This window comes from Branchiostoma lanceolatum, chromosome 6 (assembly GCF_035083965.1).
Source record: "Branchiostoma lanceolatum isolate klBraLanc5 chromosome 6, klBraLanc5.hap2, whole genome shotgun sequence".
Lineage (NCBI taxonomy): Eukaryota > Metazoa > Chordata > Leptocardii > Amphioxiformes > Branchiostomatidae > Branchiostoma > Branchiostoma lanceolatum.
This window is the reverse complement of record NC_089727.1, coordinates 19,340,061-19,364,116: the sequence shown is the minus strand read 5'-3', so window position 1 is coordinate 19,364,116 and position 24,056 is coordinate 19,340,061. Positions and strand designations below refer to the sequence as shown.

The window sequence follows — 24,056 nt, the reverse complement described above, 5'->3', positions numbered from 1 at the left end:
AAGGACACCAAAGACCCAAAATGAGAAGGTTCGACGCCTCAAAATTTCAAGCAAGGTGCACAATCAAATTAAGAATCGAATATGTTTGACTTCATGGTACAATGTACAAGATAGGTGAAAGGAGGTAAAATGTGCCTGCTCGTTCTCTTTAAATGCCATTTTTATTTGGCCCTGGCGGAGGTCATCATACTGCAGCCAACGCACAGGAGTTGACAAATTGACGCCAGCCGAAACAAGCATTCTGGTCGCCGTAAAATAAGTGCGTACATTATCATGTCCCATGTAAAGACCACCTGTCAATCATAATCAACATGCAAGCTTCAAATGTTTTGACTTGGCGGCGTTCAAGTGTTAAACTCATACCAACGATGGGGCACGTAAGAATATATTTACTTCTGTGAAGGTAAACATAAAAATCAACAAAAAAATCCAAGTAGCAACATCGTAACTGTGTACATACGAGTGCAAAGCAACATAAATACATGTTTTATTCTGCCCGGTCTCTTGTTCCAAAGCCGAGGTCGTTGCCCTTATTTGGAACATTGTTCGGTGTTCGAAGTGGCCTGTATACTGTATTTGCTCTTGCAAATGTTGCCTTTCTAGTTACTATTATCACGTCAAGTTTCATTTAGGAATTTCTAGACGGTTCCCCCTCAGGACTGAACTGACTTGTCTGTTTATTTAACCGTTCATTATAGACAACTACTCTATGTAGATGTTCCGGTTTGGTTATTGTTATGCAAATTCTGACCTAAATTTCTGACCAAAAAAGTTACAAACTTCTCAGTCAGGTTTTCGGGTTGGCACGTCTTCACCACTGCTTCACAGGTACGCCTTTTTCATTCTTTTTTTTTTTTTCAAATTTCAGCCAACGGGCCGGAAAATAAGTACAGGAGCTGGTAAGCGTTTGTGAAAATCACCTTACCGCCATTATGACCGACCGCAAGTTTCAGGAACATTATCTAAATTGTACTCACAATCGGGATTGTACATCCTCTCATATATTGCTTCTCTAACTCCCCGTTCGAACCAACGGCGTTCGCGGTGTAGGATATCTGTAGATTGTAGATTGAATGAGTGTCCCAGGTTGTGTTGTAAATGGTGGTAAATGGCCGAGGAGTAGCCGTTTGTGCTCCTTCTGCAATGTTCATTGTACCTTTGTCTTAGTGGCCAACTAGTCTCCCGAATGTACGCGTCATTGCAGTTGGGTCCTCACATTTGTGGGCGCCGGCCAGCATTTATTTTCAGGGAAGCGCTGATTCGCGATTTTCAACATATCGGGCTAACTTCTTTTGCTGGAGAGATCAGTCGCAATGTTCGACTGCAGAAATATCTCCTACTGAAGAAGTTGGCTCGATATGTTGAAAATCGCGAATCGGTGCTCGCCCTGAGAATAAATGCCGGCGCCGACCAGCAATCCTGCAATGGAGGCTAGGGTTGCTCCGAAACAGTGCAAAAATGCTCCTGCCAACACCATGCACTGTGTTGGCATTGGAATTTTGAATGGGGATGTCCCTCGGGCATGCCCACCGGCACTTATCAAAAAGAGTAGATGTCCTTCCCGGGTCAAAAAAAATATGTTATGATATGCAGCTTGTACTCTTCAGTACAAACCATTTGTGCTACGGCATAAGGTGGTTTACCGAGTATGCAACGGTGGGGTTCAAGTGCCACCGACTGACCTCTTGTGTTTCAAGTATGCAAGACCACAAACATAGTGCTTTGTCGATTATAATGAAAGCTCATCTCTGTTGGTAGTAACCATAATATGATGCTAAACTTTCTTCCAACACTAAGGTATTCACGGATCGAATTTTCGACGACCACTTCGCCTTCTTCAGCATCAATAATGACCAATTACTGCCGAACGTAAACTCGCGAGAGTTACGGACTTTACGTGACTTTTTTTGACGCGTGTGCTTTGTCGATAACGATTTTATATGTTTCTGTTTTATGACCAGATCCAGGATCGACGCGACACTAGCAGTCATGCTCCAGAAGGCATGGGACATTTGTAAACGCATTCGACTGTCCAGAACTCTGGTAGTGATAGTGGCAGTTTTGGCAATGTTTATGGACTCAATACTGGATACCGTCGTTGGTAAGTCAAGGCACCATCCTTACGCACTATCTAGTAGTGTTTGTTGTTTGCATGATAGTTGTAAAAGACCTTACGAAAGTCGCTGTACTTTTATTGTGTCAATACAATAAAGATGTCAATAGTATAAAGACAATTCAAAATCTACAACTGGATAAAATTCGGAGACCTAATTCCAGACGTTTCGAGAGACATCCATCACTCTTCTTCAGCGTCATTAAAGTAGGGAAAACCGGTTGAACATGTAAAGAACACTTATCTACTAGTAACTAAAAAAAACCAACCATGTCATTAAGATCTAGGATAGTTACTATGATCAGACAACACCATAGGAACTTTTACTGTCCTTTGTGTTGCAAAGCGGGGTCCCGTGTACTAGAGAGTTCTACACGAATTCCTCCCATTCTGTTTAAAGTGGGGTTGTAGGTCCGCTCGTAGATGGCCTCCCTGATTCCGCGTTCATATTACGTATCTTATAGGGCGTATTCAGTCTCGTGACCTGCCCCTAGCAACGAGCACTGGCGGCCATTTTAGGGTCCACTTGGTAGTGGAGCACTATTGAACTCTCCGTCGAAATGGCAGATGTTTTCTATAGCTACGCCATTCACAATTTCCCTTCAAAACGTTTTGTCTCATAATCATGGTGTTTTGCCTCGTGGTCGGGTGTTGGATTGGGACTGATAAAGCACACACTGATCGGGTAACAGTAAGATTAGTTTTGTGTTTCTCGTGTAGGTGCGGGAACATACGAAGGGACTAACGACTGAAACAAAAGTGGATTTCTGACATACGAACAGCGGATCTAAATAGTTGAAGTTTGAGAATTCACGTGTGTGTATGGAAACCTTTGAATGAATCTGGTCGAAATGCAAATTACAGGCCCGTTGTGTAACACAGTCGCGGCACCGTGTACTCGTTGCTTGAGATACGTTCATAAACAGAGGGTCTTTCGAACTTTCCCGATCATAACGTACTCCCTGTTAACTAAATTTCTCACGACACTCAGTTTTATCAAGACACTGTACTGCGTGGCTGCAGGCCTGGGAACAATTGTATGCTGTGAACTGATTTTATGCGTACTCTGTAAACAGTCGTTCTCAGAACCAACTGAAGACAAAATCAATGGACCGCCGGCACTACTTAGCGGCCTGGCATGTTTGTAGGCTGGGGAAAACCTTTCCTCGCTCGTCGATAATGGGTCATTTCCAGTAGGTGAAATTTGAGTTTTTGTCGCGGAAAGGAAGTGAGGCTGGAGACTCTTTGCATAATAGAATAGCGATCAGACGATTTCGCATTCCTTGGAAAGTTAGAGACCGTCGAACGCCGAGAAACTTCGCTGCAGGGATGGACCCCAAAATGGCCGCCCACGGGGCAAGGGCAATGACGTCACGTGAATACGCCCTATAGCTAAGGCCACAGCCTTCGTAAGTAAATTTCATGGATGGCATCAAAGCTCGCATTTATTTTCGCCTGATGTTGAAATTTACAAAAACAAGAATTTTTAGCCCTTCGGCAATGATCAATATACTGAAAATGGGGCAACATGTCGCAAAAGTTTGTCAGTTCCATCGGAAAAAAAACGTCCTAGATGCCGAAAAAGGGCATTTGCACATGTAGGAATGATGAAAAATCCGTATAAACGTGTTGTACAATTATCGTGTATGCAAGCTGTATTAAGATTGCTCCATGTCACCAACTTACAAGAAGACACAGTGCAGTCACTATACTAAAACTGTTATTGTAATTAGCCGACAATTGTTGTGCAATTAAGGGTTAATGACCCGCCCCGAGGTGTATATGGTGTCATAACGCCTGGTCATGTGCTATAACCACCGAATAAAACCACCGAATGAGCGAAGGCGGGTCATTAACGTTATTATCACATAGCCTATCTAATCTGACCCATATAAGAGAGACAAATTTCTGTATGATAGATACATTCTTTATTTGATACTATACATGTAAAATCAATCCATTGTAGATATGATATTCATATAATCCAATGTAAACAAGCGGTGACTTGTCTTCGAGCCCACACGGTTACAAATTGACGGGTTGTTTGACGCCTAGGTGTGGTAAGAATCGTGCATGTTTACCTCCCCTTTGCTTGTAGTTTCCCTGGATAATTATTGCTCAAGCCGGAAAAGAAATCCCACAGAAGCGTACACATATCGAGCCGAGATCATTGTAGGTACAAACCTGTAAGAATTTGGGCGATTTTGACCGTAATTCTTTCGATGCCCCAACACATCGGTTTGGGGAAGTTACATGTTTGCCCTGGGGAGGGGGGCGTTTGTTTTGAACAAGGCGACATCACTTTGCCCGCAATAATTTAATTTTCGCCAGGTAAAACCCCTCAGAAACGTGAACATACCAGCCTGGGGTCCTCTTGGGTAGAAACGTAGGATGTTTTATGGGCGATTTCTTTGTCTGCCAAGATTTGCTACTTCGGGAAATACAATGTGATGAGTGGGGAGGGGAATCTGTGTGCCCGCTGCTTCTTGTTGGTCACACTCGTCAGCTTCCTTGCCCCTAAACTGCTGAAGCATGTTCCTGGGCGTCTTCCTCAACTTCCCATGACCCAAAAACTGACTCTAAGTCGGCGTCTGTCAGTTCCTCGACGTAAAACTGTGGGACGGGTGATGATGCCCGACAAATTTGCAACAACCGTCTGCGGACGGCTCCACTCTCTCGGTAGGGGTGTAAAATATGTTTTTAGTCCTCTCGTTTAAATGTCACTCAAATTGAAACTTGTTCATTTTTTTCACGTATTCTAAGAAGATTTTGTGAATTTTGAGAAAATACATTTTTCTGAACAAGGGTAAGAAAAAGATTCATAAAAAAGACACCTCCTCTACAAAATGGAATAAGTGGTGTGTTATAGCCCGGGTGTGTTATGGCCCCATAACACATGGGCAATGGAGGCTTCTGATTGGTCGACGCCATCCAGCTATGTGATAATTAAGTGTTAATGACCCGCCCCGAGGTGTATATGGTGTCATAACGCCTGGTCATGTACTATGACCACCGAATAAAACCACCGAGTAATGCTTTTGTTTCTTCTTGTACACCATTGTTTTGATTTGATTGTAATTAGCCCTCGGGTTTGAATTTGCAGTAAAGCTGTTATTATTACATTTGCCGTAGGCAAAAGGTTGATATTTTTTCATATGCGTTTTGACCATAGTATATTAAATAATCACATCTCAATCTATATTTTCGAAATCAAAAAGAGACGAAAAGAAGCCGAATCTACGTATTAGAGTAGTTTTAGAACCAATGTTTCAGACTTACATTAGATGAATCAACTATATATTGCTCAAAAACTTTCCGCATTAATTATGCAAATTAGATAATGCTTTGCATAATAAGTATCTAATCACGTACATCATCACTCAAGCTATCTACTTACCAAAATTCATGACCATCCATCAAGCCCTTCTGGAGTTACTCCCTTTCAAAATCTGAACCAAAACCTGCTCCTGCAGTTCCAAAAAAAGCCGATAGGGGGCCAAAACCTAAACTACTTACTCTACGTCCAAAAGAGCCATCTACCACTCAAAAATCAGTTCCATAGCTTGTCCAGAACACGAAATATCAAACAGGAAGTTCCGCTGCAGTACCGTAAGAAGCCGCTAGGGGACCCAAAATCTAATCATTTCCTAGTCTCATCAAGACCTACCCACCTACTAAATATCAAGACAATCCATTCAAGCCTTCTTCTTTACATACACAAAACACACATACAAACGCTACCCTCTGTATAACCTTCTCGGCGAAGGTAACTATCGTACATGGTACAATGTATGGTATTAAATTAACAATACTACAAGGCTAATATATCCTACAAAAGTCCTGGCAATGTCATTTTACAAATGTATTTACTTTATTACGAATTATCATCCCTAACATGATCGCATTTAAGGACATTTGCATACGTTTCATACGAGTTAATGTCCTTGACATGTTCAACTAGTTTTCTCAGTTAAGAATTAGTGGCATTATATTCGCTTTGCAAGTTCGTTTTACGGACGCTGAAAAAGAGTGATGGATGTCACTTGAAACGCCCGGAATTAAGTCTCCGTATTTTATCCAGCTGTAGAGTTTGAATTGTATTTATATATTACGAATTTTGTATCGGTATGCTTGTACTTATCCCTATAGGGCAAAAATGTACATTAAAGTTATCATTAAACCAACCCACAACAGCCAAATCCGCCAACCCATTGATAATTCAAAACGTGGGTCACTGCATTTTCCACTGCCTTCAAAAAAGAAGTCAAACCAAACCATAGTCAACCATAGATAAAACTTCAATAGTAACACTTCCAATAAATAAATAAATAAATAGATAAAATAGAACGTTCACAGTAGACTAGATAACTATTTCAATTTTCATGTCTCTCTTTGTACTTGTTTGTCTACAATTAGTCTTTGGGCATGAATTTGCAATAATCTGTTTACTGTACTTGTATTTTATTTTGTTGTGACCTCTACTTAGCAAAGTGTGGCAGAAATGTGCAATAAAGGTCTTCATTCATTCATTATTATCATTATTATATTTTCTCCTAACACAGAGCCCATCATGCCAGATTACTTCTACAGACTACAACACCCTAACTACACAGGCCCCATTATCACCCCCCACCACACGAACAAGAAACCAGTAACGTCAAAGTTGTCAGGAAGCAACCTGTCATCCTGCAACCTAGGGACAACCTGTTTGCCGGCTGTGAACACAAAGCCGAACCAGCTGGAGCTTTCACAAGCAGAGCAGCGAGCATCACAGCTGAAGAAACAGAGCGTCATACTAGGGATTCTATACGCCTCGAAATCCGCTGCGTCCATTATAGCAAATCCGGTCGCAGGATTTCTGTCTGATAGGTAATTGTGCGAGAATTCCTATCAAAATATCGTTTCATGGTTCCATTTAACTCAAAAGCGGCGTTGAATTATCAAGTGGCCAGGCTAGCGGATACGAGTTCGATTCCTGGCATTCCCGGCTTTAGACGTTGAGTTATTGGAAACGGCGCTTTACACGACTTTCTTCGATACACCAAGGTTTATAAGTGGGTACTTCACTTCGGTTGAGGAGGTAAAAAAAAGTCAGTGGAAGGAGAGATATGGGCTCCGCCTTCCAATACCGTGCCCAAGACACGGTGGATAACAACCCACTGTCTCTGCGGCCTCTGAAAGGCTAATAGCCTTTCAGAGGCCGCAGAGTATGTGACTATCACTACCCCATTTAAAACCTTAAACAGAATGGAAATGCGTCTAAAGCATTTGGTAGAATACTTGAATCGTCAGGGAACAAACTAAATCAAGATTTGATAGTATTTCGATCGCAGTAGCAAGAAAAAGTGACTCTAAACTTTCATTACCAAAAACAAGTCCTCCTCACTGTATCGATTTTTTTCTTGTTTCAGGTTCGGTTACAGTTTAGTTCTGTACATAGGCATTGTCCTCGTCTTCGGCGCAACTGTTGGTATGTGCTTTATCTATTCATCTGTCTGTATCTGTCAATGAAAGTGGTGGGGTAAAACTTGAAATTTAACGACATACTACACTATGCTAAATATACCCAAAAGTCAAGTTCTCACTTGTTTGCAAAGCTATTTTCTTCTGGGGGATACCCTATCCCGGTTATCACCGGGCCCAGCACTCAAGGCATGGTTCTGTATCTCTGTTTAAACCGTGAATGGCTGTTTAATTGAGATAGTAAAATAGGTAACTATGCCATGACTGATGTGCTGTATTTGCCAACAGCCTACGCATTCAGCACATCCTATGCTGCACTCTTCGCATCACGAGTGGTGCAAGGTCTCGGGGGTTCTTTTTCGATAATACCAGGTGAGTGTTTCTGACGTCATAATGATGTCATAATGATGTCATAATGATGTCGTCATAATGCATTTTCGCTGAAATACGGTGGAAGAAGAGGGCCAGGGATGGACTCAGCCTTCCGATGCCACGTCCTAGTCATAGTGGAAAACAACTCACTGCCCCTATGACATAGAAAAGGCTATGGGGCTTACGTTTGACTTGACTTGACTTGACTTAATCCGCTTCGCTCCTTTTGGGGCAGAGGGCCTCAGTAAATTGTCTCCATCGCTTTCGGTGTTCCTCTTTACCTCTTGCCATGAGGGGTTGGTACTGTCCAGGTTTTTTTTTTGACACCAATCCTCCAAGAGAGCCATGGTCTTCCGCTACTTCTCTTCCCCTGAGGGTTGTGGTAAGTGACAGAAGCGCAGACCACTACACCACAGGGACACCCCTCTCCGACGTTTATCTCTTTTCATTATTTGATCACATTTCAGCGTTGGTCATGCTAGCAGAGACCTTCCCTGACAACGCGGAGAGAGCAGAAGTTATCGGACTTGCTAGATCAGGGGTGATCGTCGGTTCGCTAGGTGAGTATCCAGGTCATCTAAGGTTTACTTATGGTAGCGTGTGCATTCTTTAGTAAAGGAAATAAGATTCTATATGCAGGGACATTCTGGGCATTACATATCTAGATCGTGTCACGAATGAGGAAATCCGCAACAAGGAGGTAATACAAGCCATTGGACAACATGTCAACCTCTTGACTATTGTAATGAAGCCTAAGCTGAGATGGTTTGGTCATGTGGCAAGATCGCCACCAGAGCTTGAGAAATGTGTACTACAAGAGACACTGTACGACTAAAATCTGAGGTGCGCTAGGTTTGCTTGGGTTGATGTAAAGATCAACCTTCGTCATGGATTTCAACAACACAGATGAGCTTTCATGCTGATGTTAAGTTGTATTCTATACCTCTTTTTTGTACTATGTTTAACACTAATTTCAATACATTGTCGTTCAATAAAGTTCTTGTTATTCCTTATACATCACCAGTCGGCCCTGTGATTGGCGGAGTGATGTACCAGTTTCTTGGATACAAAAGTCCGTTCATGTTGATTGCTGGATTGACCGTTGTCGATGGAGGTACGAATTTCCTTTACTTTCTCTCTTTACAATCACGCCCGGTGTAAAAGGGAGCTTCAGGCATAAACCCCAAGTGTCAAGCCTCTGCACGTAAAATAATCCGACACACTTATCGAGAAGAGTGGGGGTGACCCGACGTGCTTGGCCAAAAAACGCGAGCTGTAGCGAAGCCGCATTGCACTACCACTAGCTACATGACCTCATCGTGGGAGGATTTTAACTAAGGTGTTGTTCGTAGCGGAACAAAGCGTTGATTGTGACGTCATCGTGTGGCCTTTTTGTCGTGATTTTTTTGCTTAGGCAATTTTATATTTTAGGCACTCTCTTCAAGCAAAGGAAGGAACAAGAGTTGCTTGATAGATATAGAGATTACAATTTATGAGGTATATTTGGGGATAGGGATGTAGAAAATGAAGAAATCATATTCAAATGTTTGCCCTGTTGATATTTTTTCAGTTCTTCGTTTACTACTGCCAAAAAGAACAGCACCTGCATTTGTGGTAAGTGTGTGTGTTTGTGTGAGTGTGTGTGTGTGTGTGTAGGCATGTGTGTGAGTTTGTGTGCATGTGTGTTTGTGTGAGCGTGTGTGTTTGTGTGCGTATGTCAGTTTGTGTGTGTCTGTGTGTTCATGTTTTAAGAGCAAATGTCTGTAAGGATCAAACAATGGTGGCAGGGGTCAAAAAATCGATTCGGCTCATATTTTGCACAATGATAGTACTTGGCCCACTGTCCCAGAAAATAGCTTTCTTTTTGCTCAACACCGATTGTTGCCATGGCAACGGGCCAAACAAGTTTTGGGGCCATTTTCCCTGATTTGGGCATGTCAAAAACATGAAAATTGGCTCATTTTAGGACATGATTACGAGCAGATGCTTGAATTTAACGGGAAAACAAAAACTGGGCTAACAAGAGCAACTACTCAGCTTTACTAGAATAGCTTGGAAGTTTTCAGAAATCCAAGTTGAAGTGCTTGGGCAACCTCAAAACAATGCAGTGTTTGTAGCTTGTGAAAAAAGGTAGTTTTGTCCCAACTTTGAAACGCTGTAAGTCCAAAAGTGGTGTTTTGTTTTGCTTGAAATTTACATCATATATACATCCAAGTAATAGCTATCATGTACTAGTTTTCAAATTTTGGCTTCTTTTTTGGTTGTCACGTAACTGTCCTCAGAAGTAGGTCATTTTTTATGTTTTACGAAAAATATGATGTTGGGCCATATTTAAAGCCCAATATATGGGAAAGTAAAAAAGTGATCAGGTTTAAATTCATGTCAAAGTTAACCCTATACATGTTCTATCAAATGAGTGGTTGCAAAGATTGGTGTCTTGTTTCGTTGCTGTGTATTTGTCCCTAAAAGTAGGCCATATTTTCGACAAATGCGGAAATCAACATTTTTGGCTAACTTTGAAGCCTGGAAGATGTCAAAGTAGGATGTTTTTTCAATTCAATCTTTTATCAGATGTACCCCTGTGTATTGTCTATGACATGAATGCCTGCAAAGGTTGGTGTCTTGTTTCGTTGCCGTGGACTTGTCCCTAAAAGTAGGCCATATTTTCGACATATGCTGAAATCAACATCTTTGGCTAACTTTGAAGCCCTGAAGATGTCAAAGTAGGATGTTTTTTCAATTCAATCTTTTATCAGATGTACCCCTGTGTATTGTCTATGAAATGAATGCCTGCAAAGGTTGGTGTCTTGTTTCGTTGCCGTGGACTTGTCCCTAAAAGCAAGCCATACTTTGCATATATACAGAAACAAGCGTTTTTGGCTATGTTTCAGTCTTTGAAAATGTCAAAGTAGGATATATTTTTAATTCCATCAACAGAAGTGCCCCTGTGTATTGTCTATCAAATGAATATTTTTAAAGGTTGGTGTCTTGTCTCGTTGCAGTGTACTTGAAACTGAAGGTGCATTTAGGTCATATTTCGGAAATAAGCGATTCAAAGGGAGCAAAATCAAAACATATATATGTACATATATATATATATATATTATATATATATATTTCTTGTAGAAACAATGTCCATATCTTTTAATGCAGTAGCATGCTTTTGTTACAAATTGATATTACAAAGACAGTAGCAGTGGAAGTGGTGCTACAACAATCTTTGATTAATTTGGAAGTTGCGCATTTGCAGTTGTTGTTGTAGTGCATTGACCTTGTTCCAACGGTATCTGCCCTATAGTGTCAGAAGCCTGTGTGAGTACACCTAATGTACAGTCTATGCACAGTCTGTTGCATATCTGTAAACCACATTAGTACTAAATATCTTACTTTTATCCCTAGCTATGAATCATAACATTTACAAAATGTGCTCATGTGTCCCTATGCGCATACAGCTTAAGTCTGCTTCCGAGTAAACTCTTCATGTAGTTTACAACATAACAGTAACTGTTGCTCTGTTACTTCTACTTATAATGCCTATTCGAAACAAGGACAGGAACTCACGTATTCTTGAATTTTCGCCACAAATGCCGATTTACGTCGACGATCAGATATTGCGGATACATCCACATCAAAATGTTCACAAATGGACCTCAGAAGTGCGATGCTAAGCTCATACAATTCCTTCCTCATTGCTAAGTCACAAAGCTTGTATATGTGTCGTATATAACTGGGTGGCATAGCTGGACTTCATTCATAATGTGCGCCTGTATGTTACTGTTAGCAGATTCTATCGCAGCAGATCTAGAGTCTTGTTCGTCATCCTAGGCGTCTTCTGGAGTTTGATGACGTTTAGGTGCGCGTCTTGAGAAATAATTTGATATTTGCTGACCCGTCAGAAACTCCTGAACCTGGAACAGTCTTTTTCTCAGCCTAGCCGACTGCTGCCCACCCCTGTGTCAGGGACCCTGGCAGCAGTATAATCAAAATACTGGATACTACTACTACTACTAGGGCACGATAATACGGGGAGATCCGCTATACTCTAGTAGGTATGGGGATAAAATCAGCAAAACTCTTAGGTAATACTCAGAAGTATTTTTGAAAGACAATACATAGTATTACTTCTTTAAGAACTTGGGTTTAGAAATTACTGCATGTTAATTTCTACATATGTCGAAAATATGGCCTACTTTTAGGGACAAGTCCACGGCAACGAAACAAGACACCAACCTTTGCAGGCATTCATTTCATAGACAATACACAGGGGTACGTCTGATAAAAGATTGAATTGAAAAAACATCCTACTTTGACATCTTCAGGGCTTCAAAGTTAGCCAAAAATGTTGATTTCCGCATATGTCGAAAATATGGCCTACTTCTAGGGACAAGTCCACGGCAACGAAACAAGACACCAACCTTTGCAGGCATTCATTTAATAGACAATGCACAGGGGTACATCTGATAAAAGATTGAATTGAAAAAACATCCTACTTTGACATCTTCCGGGCTTCAAAGTTAGCCAAAGATGTTGATTTCCGCATATGTCGAAAATATGGCCTACTTTTAGGGACAAGTCCACGGCAACGAAACAAGACACCAACCTTTGCAGGCATTCATTTCATAGACAATACACAGGGGTACGTCTGATAAAAGATTGAATTGAAAAAACATCCTACTTTGACATCTTCAGGGCTTCAAAGTTAGCCAAAAATGTTGATTTCCGCATATGTCGAAAATATGGCCTACTTCTAGGGACAAGTCCACGGCAACGAAACAAGACACCAACCTTTGCAGGCATTCATGTAATAGACAATGCACAGGGGTACATCTGATAAAAGATTGAATTGAAAAAACATCCTACTTTGACATCTTCCGGGCTTCAAAGTTAGCCAAAAATATTGATTTCCGCATTTGTCGAAAATATGGCCTACTTTTAGGGATAAGTACACAGCAACGAAACAAGACACAAACCTTTAAAACCACTCATTTGATAGAACATGCATAGGGTTACCTTTGACATGAATTTAAACCTGATCACTTTTTTACTTTCCCATATATTAGGCTTTAAATATGGCCCAACATCATATTTTACGTAAAACATAAAAAATGACCTACTTCTGAGGACAGTTACGTGACAACCAAAAAAGAAGCCAAAATTTGAAAACTAGTACATGATAGCTATTACTTGGATGTATATATGATGTAAATTTCAAGCAAAACAAAACACCACTTTTGGACTAACAGCATTTCAAAGTTGGGACAAAATTACCTTTTTTCACAAGCTACAAACACTGCATTGTTTTGAGGTTGCCCAAGCACTTCAACTTGGATTTCTGAAAACTTCCAAGCTATTCTAGTAAAGCTGAGTAGTTGCTCTTATTAGCCCAGTTTTTGTTTACCCGTTAAATTCAAGCATATGTTCGTAATCATGTCCTAAAATGAGCCAATTTTCATGTTTTTGACATGCCCAAATCAGGGAAAATGGCCCCAAAACTTGTTTGGCCCGTTGCCATGGCAACAATTGGTGTTGAGCAAAAAGAAAGCTATTTTGAGGGACAGTGGGCCAAGTACTATCACTGTGCAAAATATGAGCCGAATCGATTGTGCGTTTGTGCATGTATGTTTTGTTTCTGTGTGTGTCTGTGTGTTTGTACCGTGTCTGTATGTGGCTGTGTGTGTCTGTGTGTGTACCGTATCTGTATGTGTCTGTGTGTGTGTACCGTATCTGTATGTATGTGTCTGTGTGTGTGTGTACCGTATCTGTATGTGGCTGTGTGCCTTATTCGTTTGTGTTTCTGCCAAAAATCGAGTATCTATGTCGGCCTTTTGTAGATAAGTGTACCGATCCCATTGCTATTTGACCTTTTGCAGAAAGAAGAGGAAGATTATTCAATCGTGAACTATTTGAAGGATCCATATATTATGACTACAACAGGTAAGATAGAGTAACTTGTGGTGGCACTGTGGCCTGTGGTGGTACTGTGACCTGTGGTGGTACTGTGACCTGTGGTGGCACTGTGACCTGTGGTGGCACTGTGGCCTGTGGTGGTACTGTGACCTGTGGTGGCACAGTGGCCTGTGGTGGCACTGTGGCCTGTGGTGGCACTGTGGCCTGTGGTGGCACTGTGGCCTGTGGTGGAACTGTGTCCTGTGGTGGTACTGTGGCCTGTGGTGGCACTGTGGTCTGTGGTGGCACTGTGGCCTGTGGTGGCACTGTGGCCTGTGGTGGCACTGTGGCCTGTGGTGGCACTGTGGCCTGTGGTGGCACTGTGGCCTGTGGTGGCACTGTGTCCTGTGGTGGAACTGTGGCCTGTGGTGGCACTGTGGCCTGTGGTGGCACTGTGGCCTGTGGAGGAACTGTGGCCTGTGGTGGCGCTGTGGCATGTGGTGGCACTGTGGTCTGTGGTGGCACTGTGGCCTTTGGTGGCACTTTGGCCTATGGTGGAACTGTGTCCTGTGGTGGTACTGTGGCATGTGCTGGCACTGTGGCCTGTGGTGGAACTGTGGCCTGTGGTGGAACTGTGGCCTGTGGTGGCACTGTGGCCGCTGGTGGCACTGTGGCTTGTGGTGGCACTGTGGTCTTGTTGTTAGTGTTGTTGACTCAGAACCTAGAGGTATGGAGTTTGAATCCCTTGCAGGCCCTTGGGAAAGGCACGTAACTCGAAATTTGCTCACCAGACTAATTTGAAAATGAGTACGTAGCTTCGGCTAGGGATGTCCCTCGAGAAGTGCAAAAATGGGCGTCCCATGTTCGAGAACGTGCCTCGAGCAGTGTTAAAGAGGAAGGGCTAGTAACCCCTCCCTGTAAAAATACACCCTGCTACTGAAACACCAAGGTAACTTGCTAAACTATGTGCCACTAGGCACTACAAGGTGACCAACAACACCCTGTAGTGATTGATTGCCACCATATGTTACTGTTGCAGTGTTCATTTTCGTTCCAATCACAACGGCTCTGACGGTATGGGGAGTTGTACCGGTGTGGATGATGCTGACTATGAGAGCTTCACCGTGGCAACAAGGTATGAAATGTTCTATATATGAGGAGTTCCGTAAGACTTTTATTCACATTCCTTTGGTTAGATAAAACATCTTGTGTGAGGTTTTATGCCACAAGCAGGTTTAATTATGTCTTGAGATGTGTCAACTTTCATAAAATTAGGTGTTGTTAATACACTACGAATCACCCGGACGGGAGACCTGGCGCATCCTCGTTTTGAATCAGCCAACGAAAGGATATGCTACCCCGTAAGGGGCGGTTTAACCCCGACGTTGAGTAAGCACGTCGACTGATGATGATTAAGATATGACGGTGACAGTTCGCAGAGTCCGTTTAAAAAAGAGTTGCAGATTGGCCGGACTACAGTACCAGTGGCAACTGATTCCACATTTCTCTTTTTATAAATGACTTTTTCCCAGAGCTTGTTCTTAACTTAGCTAATCTAAAAGTTGACATGGAAGCAAAGCGAGTTATATCCTACATTGACAAGTGTTGATACTTTTTAATTCTTTTTGCACATCAGGAATGGCGTTAGTACCTTCAGCAGTAGGTTACGTCATTGGATCTATTCTTTCATCGATGTTGGTGGAAAAGGCAGGATGGTAAGACTCTCATCATTGTGTTACCGGTGAAAGCAGAACAAAAACATTTGACTTATAGTATTTCCTAATTAACTATGCAAATCCTGTAATTCCAGAGTAATCTGCTAGGAGGTGGGTTGGAGGGACAATCCGTCTCCTTCCTTAAATCAGAAGCAATCTGCCACAAAATCAAGACCATAGCATTTCAATGACAAAAGATAGAAAAAACTGAAGTTCTGCTGCAGTACCAAGGTCACACACCAGGGGCCCAAAATCGAATTCGACCATCGTCTTTCCAACACCTAATTACATACCAAATGTCGTCGTAATCCATTCTTCTAAAGTTATGCTGACCACAGATATCTTGAAACACAAACAGGCACACACACACACACGCACACATACACACACACACACACACACACACACACACACAAACACACACACGCACACACACACACACACACGCACACACACGCACACAGACACACATACGCACACACGCGCACACACGCACACACAGACACACACACACAGACACACACGCACGCACGCACGCACACACACACACACACAAACACACACACACAAACACACACACACACTCACACACACACACACACACACACACCGTGAGACCAAAAACAATAATTAAATTTTTCATGGACCAATTCGTGAATGTTCCCTCTAATGTTGACATGTCGTAAAACAGTTTCTAGAGCAGTACAAAACGGTTGGAATCTACTGAGCTGTACGCATTTTATAGACTTATGTATAACGCATGCACGTAATATTAGAGTAGGGTGTACATGCATGCTCTATTGGGTACATGTAGAGCCATCCCTGCACGTAGTTCGTACGCAGAAAGGAGAACGTCATTTTAAAAACGCCGTCCCATCCAATTGTTGTAGAAGACGTGCTATGTAAAGTACAGAATAAAGTTAAGCAGACATTCTGAATTGAGGTGAGGCATAAAGATTTTATCAGTAGCAAGTGGTAATGCGATATTGATGCGCCTCGCAACAATTCGCGTTTTGGCCAAGCACGCCGGGTCACCCCTACTCTTTTTGATAAGTGTGCTGGGTTCTTTTACGTCAACGAAATGACAAACACAATCCCATACACATTAACCCCACCTGGAGCCGATCCTAGAATCTTCCCATGGATCCATGGGCACACCATGGATTTAATCAATATGGCCAATCAGCGGGCTTGCGTCACCGCTTGTACATATCTATAAAGTGTTAACAAAGTCAATTTGTCTACGTATCCTCAGTTGGCTGCTGACGCTTGTCGGAACCTTGGGATTGGGAGTCTTCACGTCACTGGTAAGTTACGCTTCAGAATTTCAGGAAGATATCTTTTTCCGGATCAAAGTTGAATCGTTATTTCCAACACAAAATCTGGACCTTTTAAGTGGATTTTTATTCAAACGTGCAAGAATGACCAAAAAGACAACCAAACACACAAAGCTTAAAAAGCTTTAAAAGATTCGTTTCTTGTCCATGAAATTTGTTGAGTGTTTCGTCAATTCGATCGGCCAGCGTGCCACGGGTCCAGTGAGAGGGGGCCATTACTAGGCCTCGGAAAATATAACGAACAAAAAAGCACCGCCTGTACTAACGATGCAATGCTTTGCAGCTTCCTCTATGTAAGAACATCCCAGAGCTGGTCACACCCTACCTGGCCTTTGGACTAGCCGGTGGTATGTACTTAACGTCTACTGTGCGTTTCCGAGGAAATGCCAGCTCTTTTCTCAAACCTTTTCCTTAAGTTGGGGGGTAGGGGGGTGCAAGATCCGATGCCAGTTTTTTTTTCGCTTTTCTTGATTGTTCCCATCAATAAGATGGTTTAAACAACGCTTGCAGGCATATAAAAGGTTATACCGATACAGATTGTCCGATTAGCATAATATTCCAATCATTTTCTATGGTATCTAGAAGAACTGTATTGCACGACTATTGTAACAGGTACAAAGTATGATAACAACAGTTAACATAGAACAAGACATAAGTATGGAATAAAAAATAATTATTCACTGCAACAATGTATACTCCCCTGGAATAACGAATATGTCGTTATTGTATTAGAGAACTTTCTAGACTGATAAAATCTATATTTCCCTACTTCATGCACTGGAGTAATACAGCCAAACTTTCCATTGTAAAACATAATTTTGTTCTTGTATCTATACCATCACTTAGAAGCGAGGAGAAGCCAAATTCACATAGTAAAATATAACTCTTTTGCTAGCCTGACAACGTATATATGTGTATCAGTAAACTTTTCCTTTGTTGTGACCTGTACTTTACCCAGTTGATCAATATGTATGTACAATAAAGGTCTTCATTCATTATAATCCTTCCGGCACCTAATCTCCAAGCAGATCTACACGGTGCCAAAAATCGTATATGCTAACCAGAGAAGCTCCAGTCAGCTACGGTGCGGACTGTAGCTTCTCTGGCTAGCATATACGATTTTGGCACCGTGTAGATCTGCTTGGAGATTACCCTGCGCCTACGCCAAATTGTCTACCTCTGTATTCCTCGCAGGACTGTCAGAAACAAGTGTGCTAACAGAGATTGGGCACCTAGCAGACATCAGGTGAGGCCTGCTGTTGGTGCTTATTGGCGCGTACGATTTTACGATTTATCTAGTATGTATTGGTAGTGTCGAATGGCCGAGTAGCAAGGCCAGCGGTCTCGAGATTTAGAGGTCACACGTTCGATTTCTGGCGTCCCTGTGCCTGGCTAGACGTCGTGTCTCTGAGAAAGGCACTTAACGTGACTTTCCTGACTCCAACTAGGTGTAAAATGGGTACCTGACTTCGGTTGTGGAGGTAGCAAACATAATGGGCGGCGAAACTAGAGGAATAGGCTCCGCATTTGAATACAAGGATATGGGGCTATCTTTACATTTGGGGGGTGTCCCTGTGGTGTAGTGGTCTGCGCTTCTGTTACTTGCCACATCTGGTTCAAATTCCTTGGACCAGAAGGAACGAGTTCAAGCCCCGGGTAGGTCACCTCTGGTCAAGAGGCGCATTGAGTCATACCTTTATAAAAATGGCACATACTTCTATAACAGTATGGTAGTTAAACACATTCCACTGCCTGTGGACTGGCTAGTTCTGCAGTGATTGCACCACAGTGTGGCCGAGGGCTATGAAACAGAGATGGGCTCCGCCCTATACACCTTATGGTGTGGGAGGATATTAAACAACTTTGTATTTACCTACCCATGCAGCCATCAACCCATATAGTTATGAATCAATCTAACTATATAGCTATGTCCAGTTCCTACATAACGTACTCTCTGTGATTTGTGATTTCAGGCATGGATCGAGATATGGCAGTGCCTTCGCCATCTCAGAAACAGCAAACAGCTTCGCCTGCGTTGTTGGTAGGTTTTAGTGACATCTATAAGGTCTCGGACCGGAGTTTATTTTACAATTTAGTATAGGCCGACACCCTTAGGCCGATGACCTGCAATCCTGCCAAGAAAAGTAGGACGGAAAATCTGATTATTTTGACGAAAAGTGGCTTGTTGGTGCTTTCCGATGTAATTATCGGTATCGTCTGTTGCTCTTTTATTTTGGGTGGAAACCATAGTAAAATGTAAATTCTAAATACGAAAATTATCATTGTTTTACACTTTGATCGAAGCTGAAACACTAACAGTACGGGAATAATACTCTGACCGAGGTACAAAAAAAAAACATTAACTGAATTATAAAAACGCTTAGTATCAATAAATTCAGTTGAGTTACATATAAAATTTGTTCATTGTAAAGCAATAAAGTTTGATTAATTCATTGATTTAAACCATGTGTATTCTTTTTGACTGTAGGGCTCGGGATCGGCGGGGCTTTACTGAATGCTGTGGGGTTTTTTTGGATGATGCTGGGCATAGGGATAATCAACATCCTTCTTAGTCCTTTTGCCATCATACTGAGGAATCCACCGAGCACAGAAAAGAAAGACAAACTGGTAGGCATAAGTATAAGCAAAGTACATTTTGAATGGAGTTCAAACTGTAAAGGCCAACACAATAAATTGGACTTACCCAAATTTTCGACTGATCAGCTACAGTCTTTGTCAAGTAGTGAGCAATCCACTGCTTCTGTAACGTCACGTTATGCAGATGAGACACGTGACTCGGTGAGCAGTGGATCATATGTTGCAGAAAGTCTATGGCGCCCCCCGTCTCTGTTGAGGGATGGTTGACGGGGGGTGCCGTAGACTTTTTGGGTAAGTCCAATTTATTGTGTTGGTCTTTACAGTTTAAACTCCATTCAGAATGACTTCTACCAACACAGATGAACTTTCAAGTGAAGTCAAAGTACATTTTGTGACAGTTACTCTACAAGCAACTAGATTAAATTCTTCTGGTATCATCTGTAAAATCAAGAGTACATCACAGCAACAAAATGTTTTAGGTACAAGTGAACTTTTCCTTTTTTGTTCTTGGCGGGGAGTTCGGTGTTCGTTCATTTACTATTCAAAAGGCTTGAGTGTCTTGTCAAATCTCCTATTTATTATAATGTACAAGTGGCGGTGAGTATAGAAGTGTGTACAACTTGAGTCCTGAGCCACTTTGTTGTCTTTGTCGTTCCGAGACTTCCTCACTCTACCCAGGAGTAAATTGGGCACCAGACTTCGGTTGGGGAGGTAAAAGGCGGTGGAAGGTGAGGGATGGGCCCAGCCTTCCAATAACGTACACAGACACAGTGGACAACAAACCACTGCCTGATGGCCTTGAAAAGGGTATGGGACTATCTTTACCTTTACATTCTTTCAGTCGAATTCTATTCTGGCTGACTTAACCGTACGTTGTCCTGTTTGCAGGTGATCGTCTTTAAAGAGGAGAATCAGCCGAAATCGAGGACGATGTCCTACAGACCTCAACCCGGGGCCGGGGAAGATTTCTGAATCATTGTGGCACTTAAAATATGTACTTCTTGTTTGGTACCGGCTGATACGATGTGATATTGAAACTACTGTACAGGATTTAGCCCATGTGGGCATGAACGTGCAAATAAAGATCATTGTAATTGTCATTAATTGCATTGAACATTAAAAACAGCATCAGCTCTTTTCTGGAGCTACTCACTGCTACAGAGATCCAGGCCATCCTGTATCTATGTTCGCTGCAGCAATTTCTCTCTTCGTTGTCGCCTAGTTACTATCAACGTACTTTCAACATGTTCAGTCGGCAAGGCAACCTACATGTACATGCATATCCCATTTTAAATTACTATCTACAGAGCCATGAATCCAATGACCTTTTATTTGTTGAAGGGGTAATAGATTTACACAATACAAATTGCTCCTAAAATAGATGCTTTTTGCTAATGTGCATGTAGTTCTTTGATCTTGTGCGTATCTTGAGTATTCTGTTAAATAGAGACAGCAAAGTATAACTAGTTATACACCCAGTGAGCTAGAAAAAATACTTCCAGATACTCTAGTGGTTTAATAAGATGATACAATCTTAAGCAAGCTTAAAATAATCATCACTGTTTTGCAGTTGTAATTGTTAACTAAGTTAATGTTCGATGAAGTATCATATCTATCAAATATTTGCCTGCTTGTTTGTGTGTTTGTTTCACATAACGGGTAGACCACCTTTGGGCGAATAACACCAGCTTGTGTACAACAAGTACAATCAGCGTAGGAATGGACTGATTGGTTTGATCCATTTCTTTCCCATTTACGGCATATATTTTCTCATTTTACAGCTGTTTTGTACGATTTACATTTAATATGGTCGAATATTTTGGGTTGTTTTGGAAACGGACGAAAATTATATTATAGTCAAATCAACATGGCCTTACGTTACATATCCTCTTTTCCTCGGGTTCGGAATACAACCCAAACCACAAAACCCGCGGCCGTTATGTAGTGGGTCCAACTCATGACCGAACGGTCATTGACCATATGACCCCGTAGAACAGGTAGCGATGATGCGAGTAAATATAGTCAGACGGACAAAATTCGTGAAGACAGGGTAGAAAGTTTTATGTGAGAAACGGTCAGGTGTAAACAATGTTGTGTTGTACAGGGATATGTCGGCTTTTAAGCCTAGGTTACACATAGCCGAACATGGCCTCCCGACTCTCCCCCGACCATGGTTGGAGTGATTCGGGAGTGATTCGGGAGCTAGCTCGGTTGGCGTTCGGCCGAGTCGGCTGGCGTTCGGCTGAGTCGGCTGGTGTTCGGCTGCGCCAGCCGAATGTTTTGAAAATTTAAAAACATTCGGCTCTGGACGGAGGGTCTGAAATGGGTTGGCTGGTGTTCGGCTGGTGTTCGGCGCGGTCGGCTAGTGCTCGGCTGGTATTCGGGATTGAGTCAGTAGTAAAATTAGAACCTTAACCACGCCAGAAACACTACTAACTTACTCCCAACTAGTTTCCAACCTACCCATAACTCACCCCAAGGCCGTAGACAAAACTCTGCTAACTAATTCTCAACCAAGTGACTACTATCGGAACGTGGGAGAATCACCCCCGACCTTCACACGACCAAAAACAAAGAAGAACACTAAAAGCAGTATTAAAGCTAGCCATGATCCGAATTCGATCTCTCGGTGATGTTAACAACATAATAGAATGGATTATTTTAATTAAAACCGAAAATGACCCCTCTTTTGAAAGTCGCTGAATATGTCCATTTAAATTCGTGAGAGGGTCTGCAATCGGTCGGGGTTTAGTCAGGAGAGAATCGGCAGTCTGCGGCTAGAGGTCGGGATGGTTGGGAGTAAGCTAGAAAGCATTCGGGGCCCATTCGGGAGTAATTCGTGTACTGGTTAGGAGATAATCGGCGCATCTTCGGCGCATGTTCGGCGCCAAAGATAGGCGTGGTCCAAAAACTGGTCAGAATGCTTCCGAACTACCGCCGACCTGAGTCGGCTAGCGTTCGGGAGCCATGTTCGGCTATGTGTAACCTAGGCTTTAGACTGCATGATGTTGGATTTGTTTGTTTGTATTGGATACCTGGTAAACCGGCTTATGACATAACACACCAGGTTTGTACTGAACAGTACAAGCTGCAAATCCGGAGAGATTTGTGTAGTTTTTTTTTCTTCAATGGTTATTATTAATATTAACATGGGGTAACGGATTAAGGTTTTATTTTAACAGTTTGGGAGGTATTACACTATACAGTGAATACATTGAATAGACTGATTTCACAGGTTGATCATCGCTTGGAGATCCAAAGTTATTTAAAGACAATAAATATTTTGAGTGAAACAATTCTAGCTGCTTATTGTGCTAAGTTTATATTTGTTCCAAGGTAATACCATATACTTCCATTGCACTCCTCTTACGCTGTTTTTCCATACATAATCTCTTTGCTAAGACCCATGCCCATATCCCCTCCCACTAACATTTCTGCGTCAAAAAAGGCCGTCGTCCAGACGGACTAATACTGGTCTAGAAGTGAGTTAATCGGGTTTGTCAATTAAGAATTAATGACTCGCCACGAGGTGTATATGGTCTCATATGTGCTATATTCATGGTTTATTCTATTTTGTCGTATGCTTATAAAAGATTTGATTTATTTTATAAAGATAGTAAGCACTGTTGGGAACAAATAAACATTATACGATTGTTAACTCAACAAAAAGGTAACCTCCCCTCTACATGATGGGAGGAATGATGATCACGGGTGTGTTATGGCGATTAACACATGGGCAATAGAGGCTTCTGATTGGTCGACGGCATCTGGCTATGCGATGATAAAGTAATAAACTCCACAGCAGTAGACATAATCATATCAGTCTGGGCCGTGGGGTCTATCGTGTTCATGGATTTAGTAAAGTCCATAGATTAATTTATAGTTAAGTGACATACAAATACTGCTCTAAACCATGAAGTTTATGGAGATCATAGATTAAGTGATGAACTCCACGGCCATACGCGTGGAGGAATTAATACTGGTTTGGAGCCATGGAGTTCTTAGATTGATTCATAGATTAGTGATGAACTAACAGTTGTGCGGATTAATAATTGTCTGGGGTCGTATAGTTCATCCATCGGATTCATCGATTTAGTGAACTCCATGGCCGTAGAGGACGCATAGCCTGACTAAATCGCGCTCCTAGCGGCCGGCCCGACGGATACAGCCCCCTCGGGGAGGTGACCATTAACCTGTGCTAGCGAAAGAGTGTGCAGACGTAGGCTAGATGCCTTTAACATCAATACAGAAATGATGAAAACAACTAATGCTACCTGACACATTTACGAGTATTATCGAAGCTTTATACTTGTGTTGTTGAACCTTTGAACTTTGTTATCGACCGACGGATGATGAAATATTGACACGAGCAGGGGATATTTGTCCAGACATGTTTGTTCGAGTCACGCGCATATAGCTAACACGGAGACCTATAACCGTAAAGGGTAAGAATTATAGATACATTTTCTTTGCAGAAGTCCGCCATGTTGGGGGTCTGTGAGAAACTCAGTGAGGCGGACGCGAAGGGCATGAGGTACGGACTAGTCCGTGCGGAGACAGGCTACCTCCGTG

At 42.1% G+C, this 24,056-nt stretch overlaps 1 protein-coding gene and 1 long non-coding RNA gene across 4 annotated transcripts in view; both read left to right on the top strand.

Annotated features, from left to right (window-relative positions):
• LOC136436980 (uncharacterized) overlaps window positions 1–24,056 on the top strand; it is a 157,308-nt gene that overhangs the window by 51,123 nt on the left and 82,129 nt on the right. The gene's annotated exons all lie outside the window — the stretch shown is intronic.
• On the top strand, window positions 728–22,780 carry LOC136436957 (chromaffin granule amine transporter-like). Of its 3 annotated transcripts, XM_066431377.1 has the most exons (17): window positions 728–828; window positions 1,962–2,101; window positions 6,676–6,982; window positions 7,525–7,583; window positions 7,865–7,948; window positions 8,416–8,508; window positions 8,973–9,062; window positions 9,519–9,562; window positions 13,819–13,882; window positions 14,874–14,969; window positions 15,471–15,549; window positions 16,805–16,856; window positions 17,170–17,233; window positions 18,081–18,132; window positions 18,860–18,927; window positions 19,375–19,514; window positions 20,373–22,780. In XM_066431377.1, exons 2-17 carry the CDS (start codon window positions 1,990–1,992, stop codon window positions 20,454–20,456), a joined length of 1,488 nt encoding a protein of 495 aa, XP_066287474.1. In that variant the 5' UTR covers window positions 728–828; window positions 1,962–1,989; the 3' UTR covers window positions 20,457–22,780. The 3 variants fall into 3 exon arrangements, with proteins under 3 accessions (XP_066287474.1, XP_066287475.1, XP_066287476.1); XM_066431378.1 differs by lacking the exon at window positions 7,865–7,948; XM_066431379.1 differs by lacking the exons at window positions 18,081–18,132; window positions 20,373–22,780 and having other exon boundaries at window positions 19,375–19,508.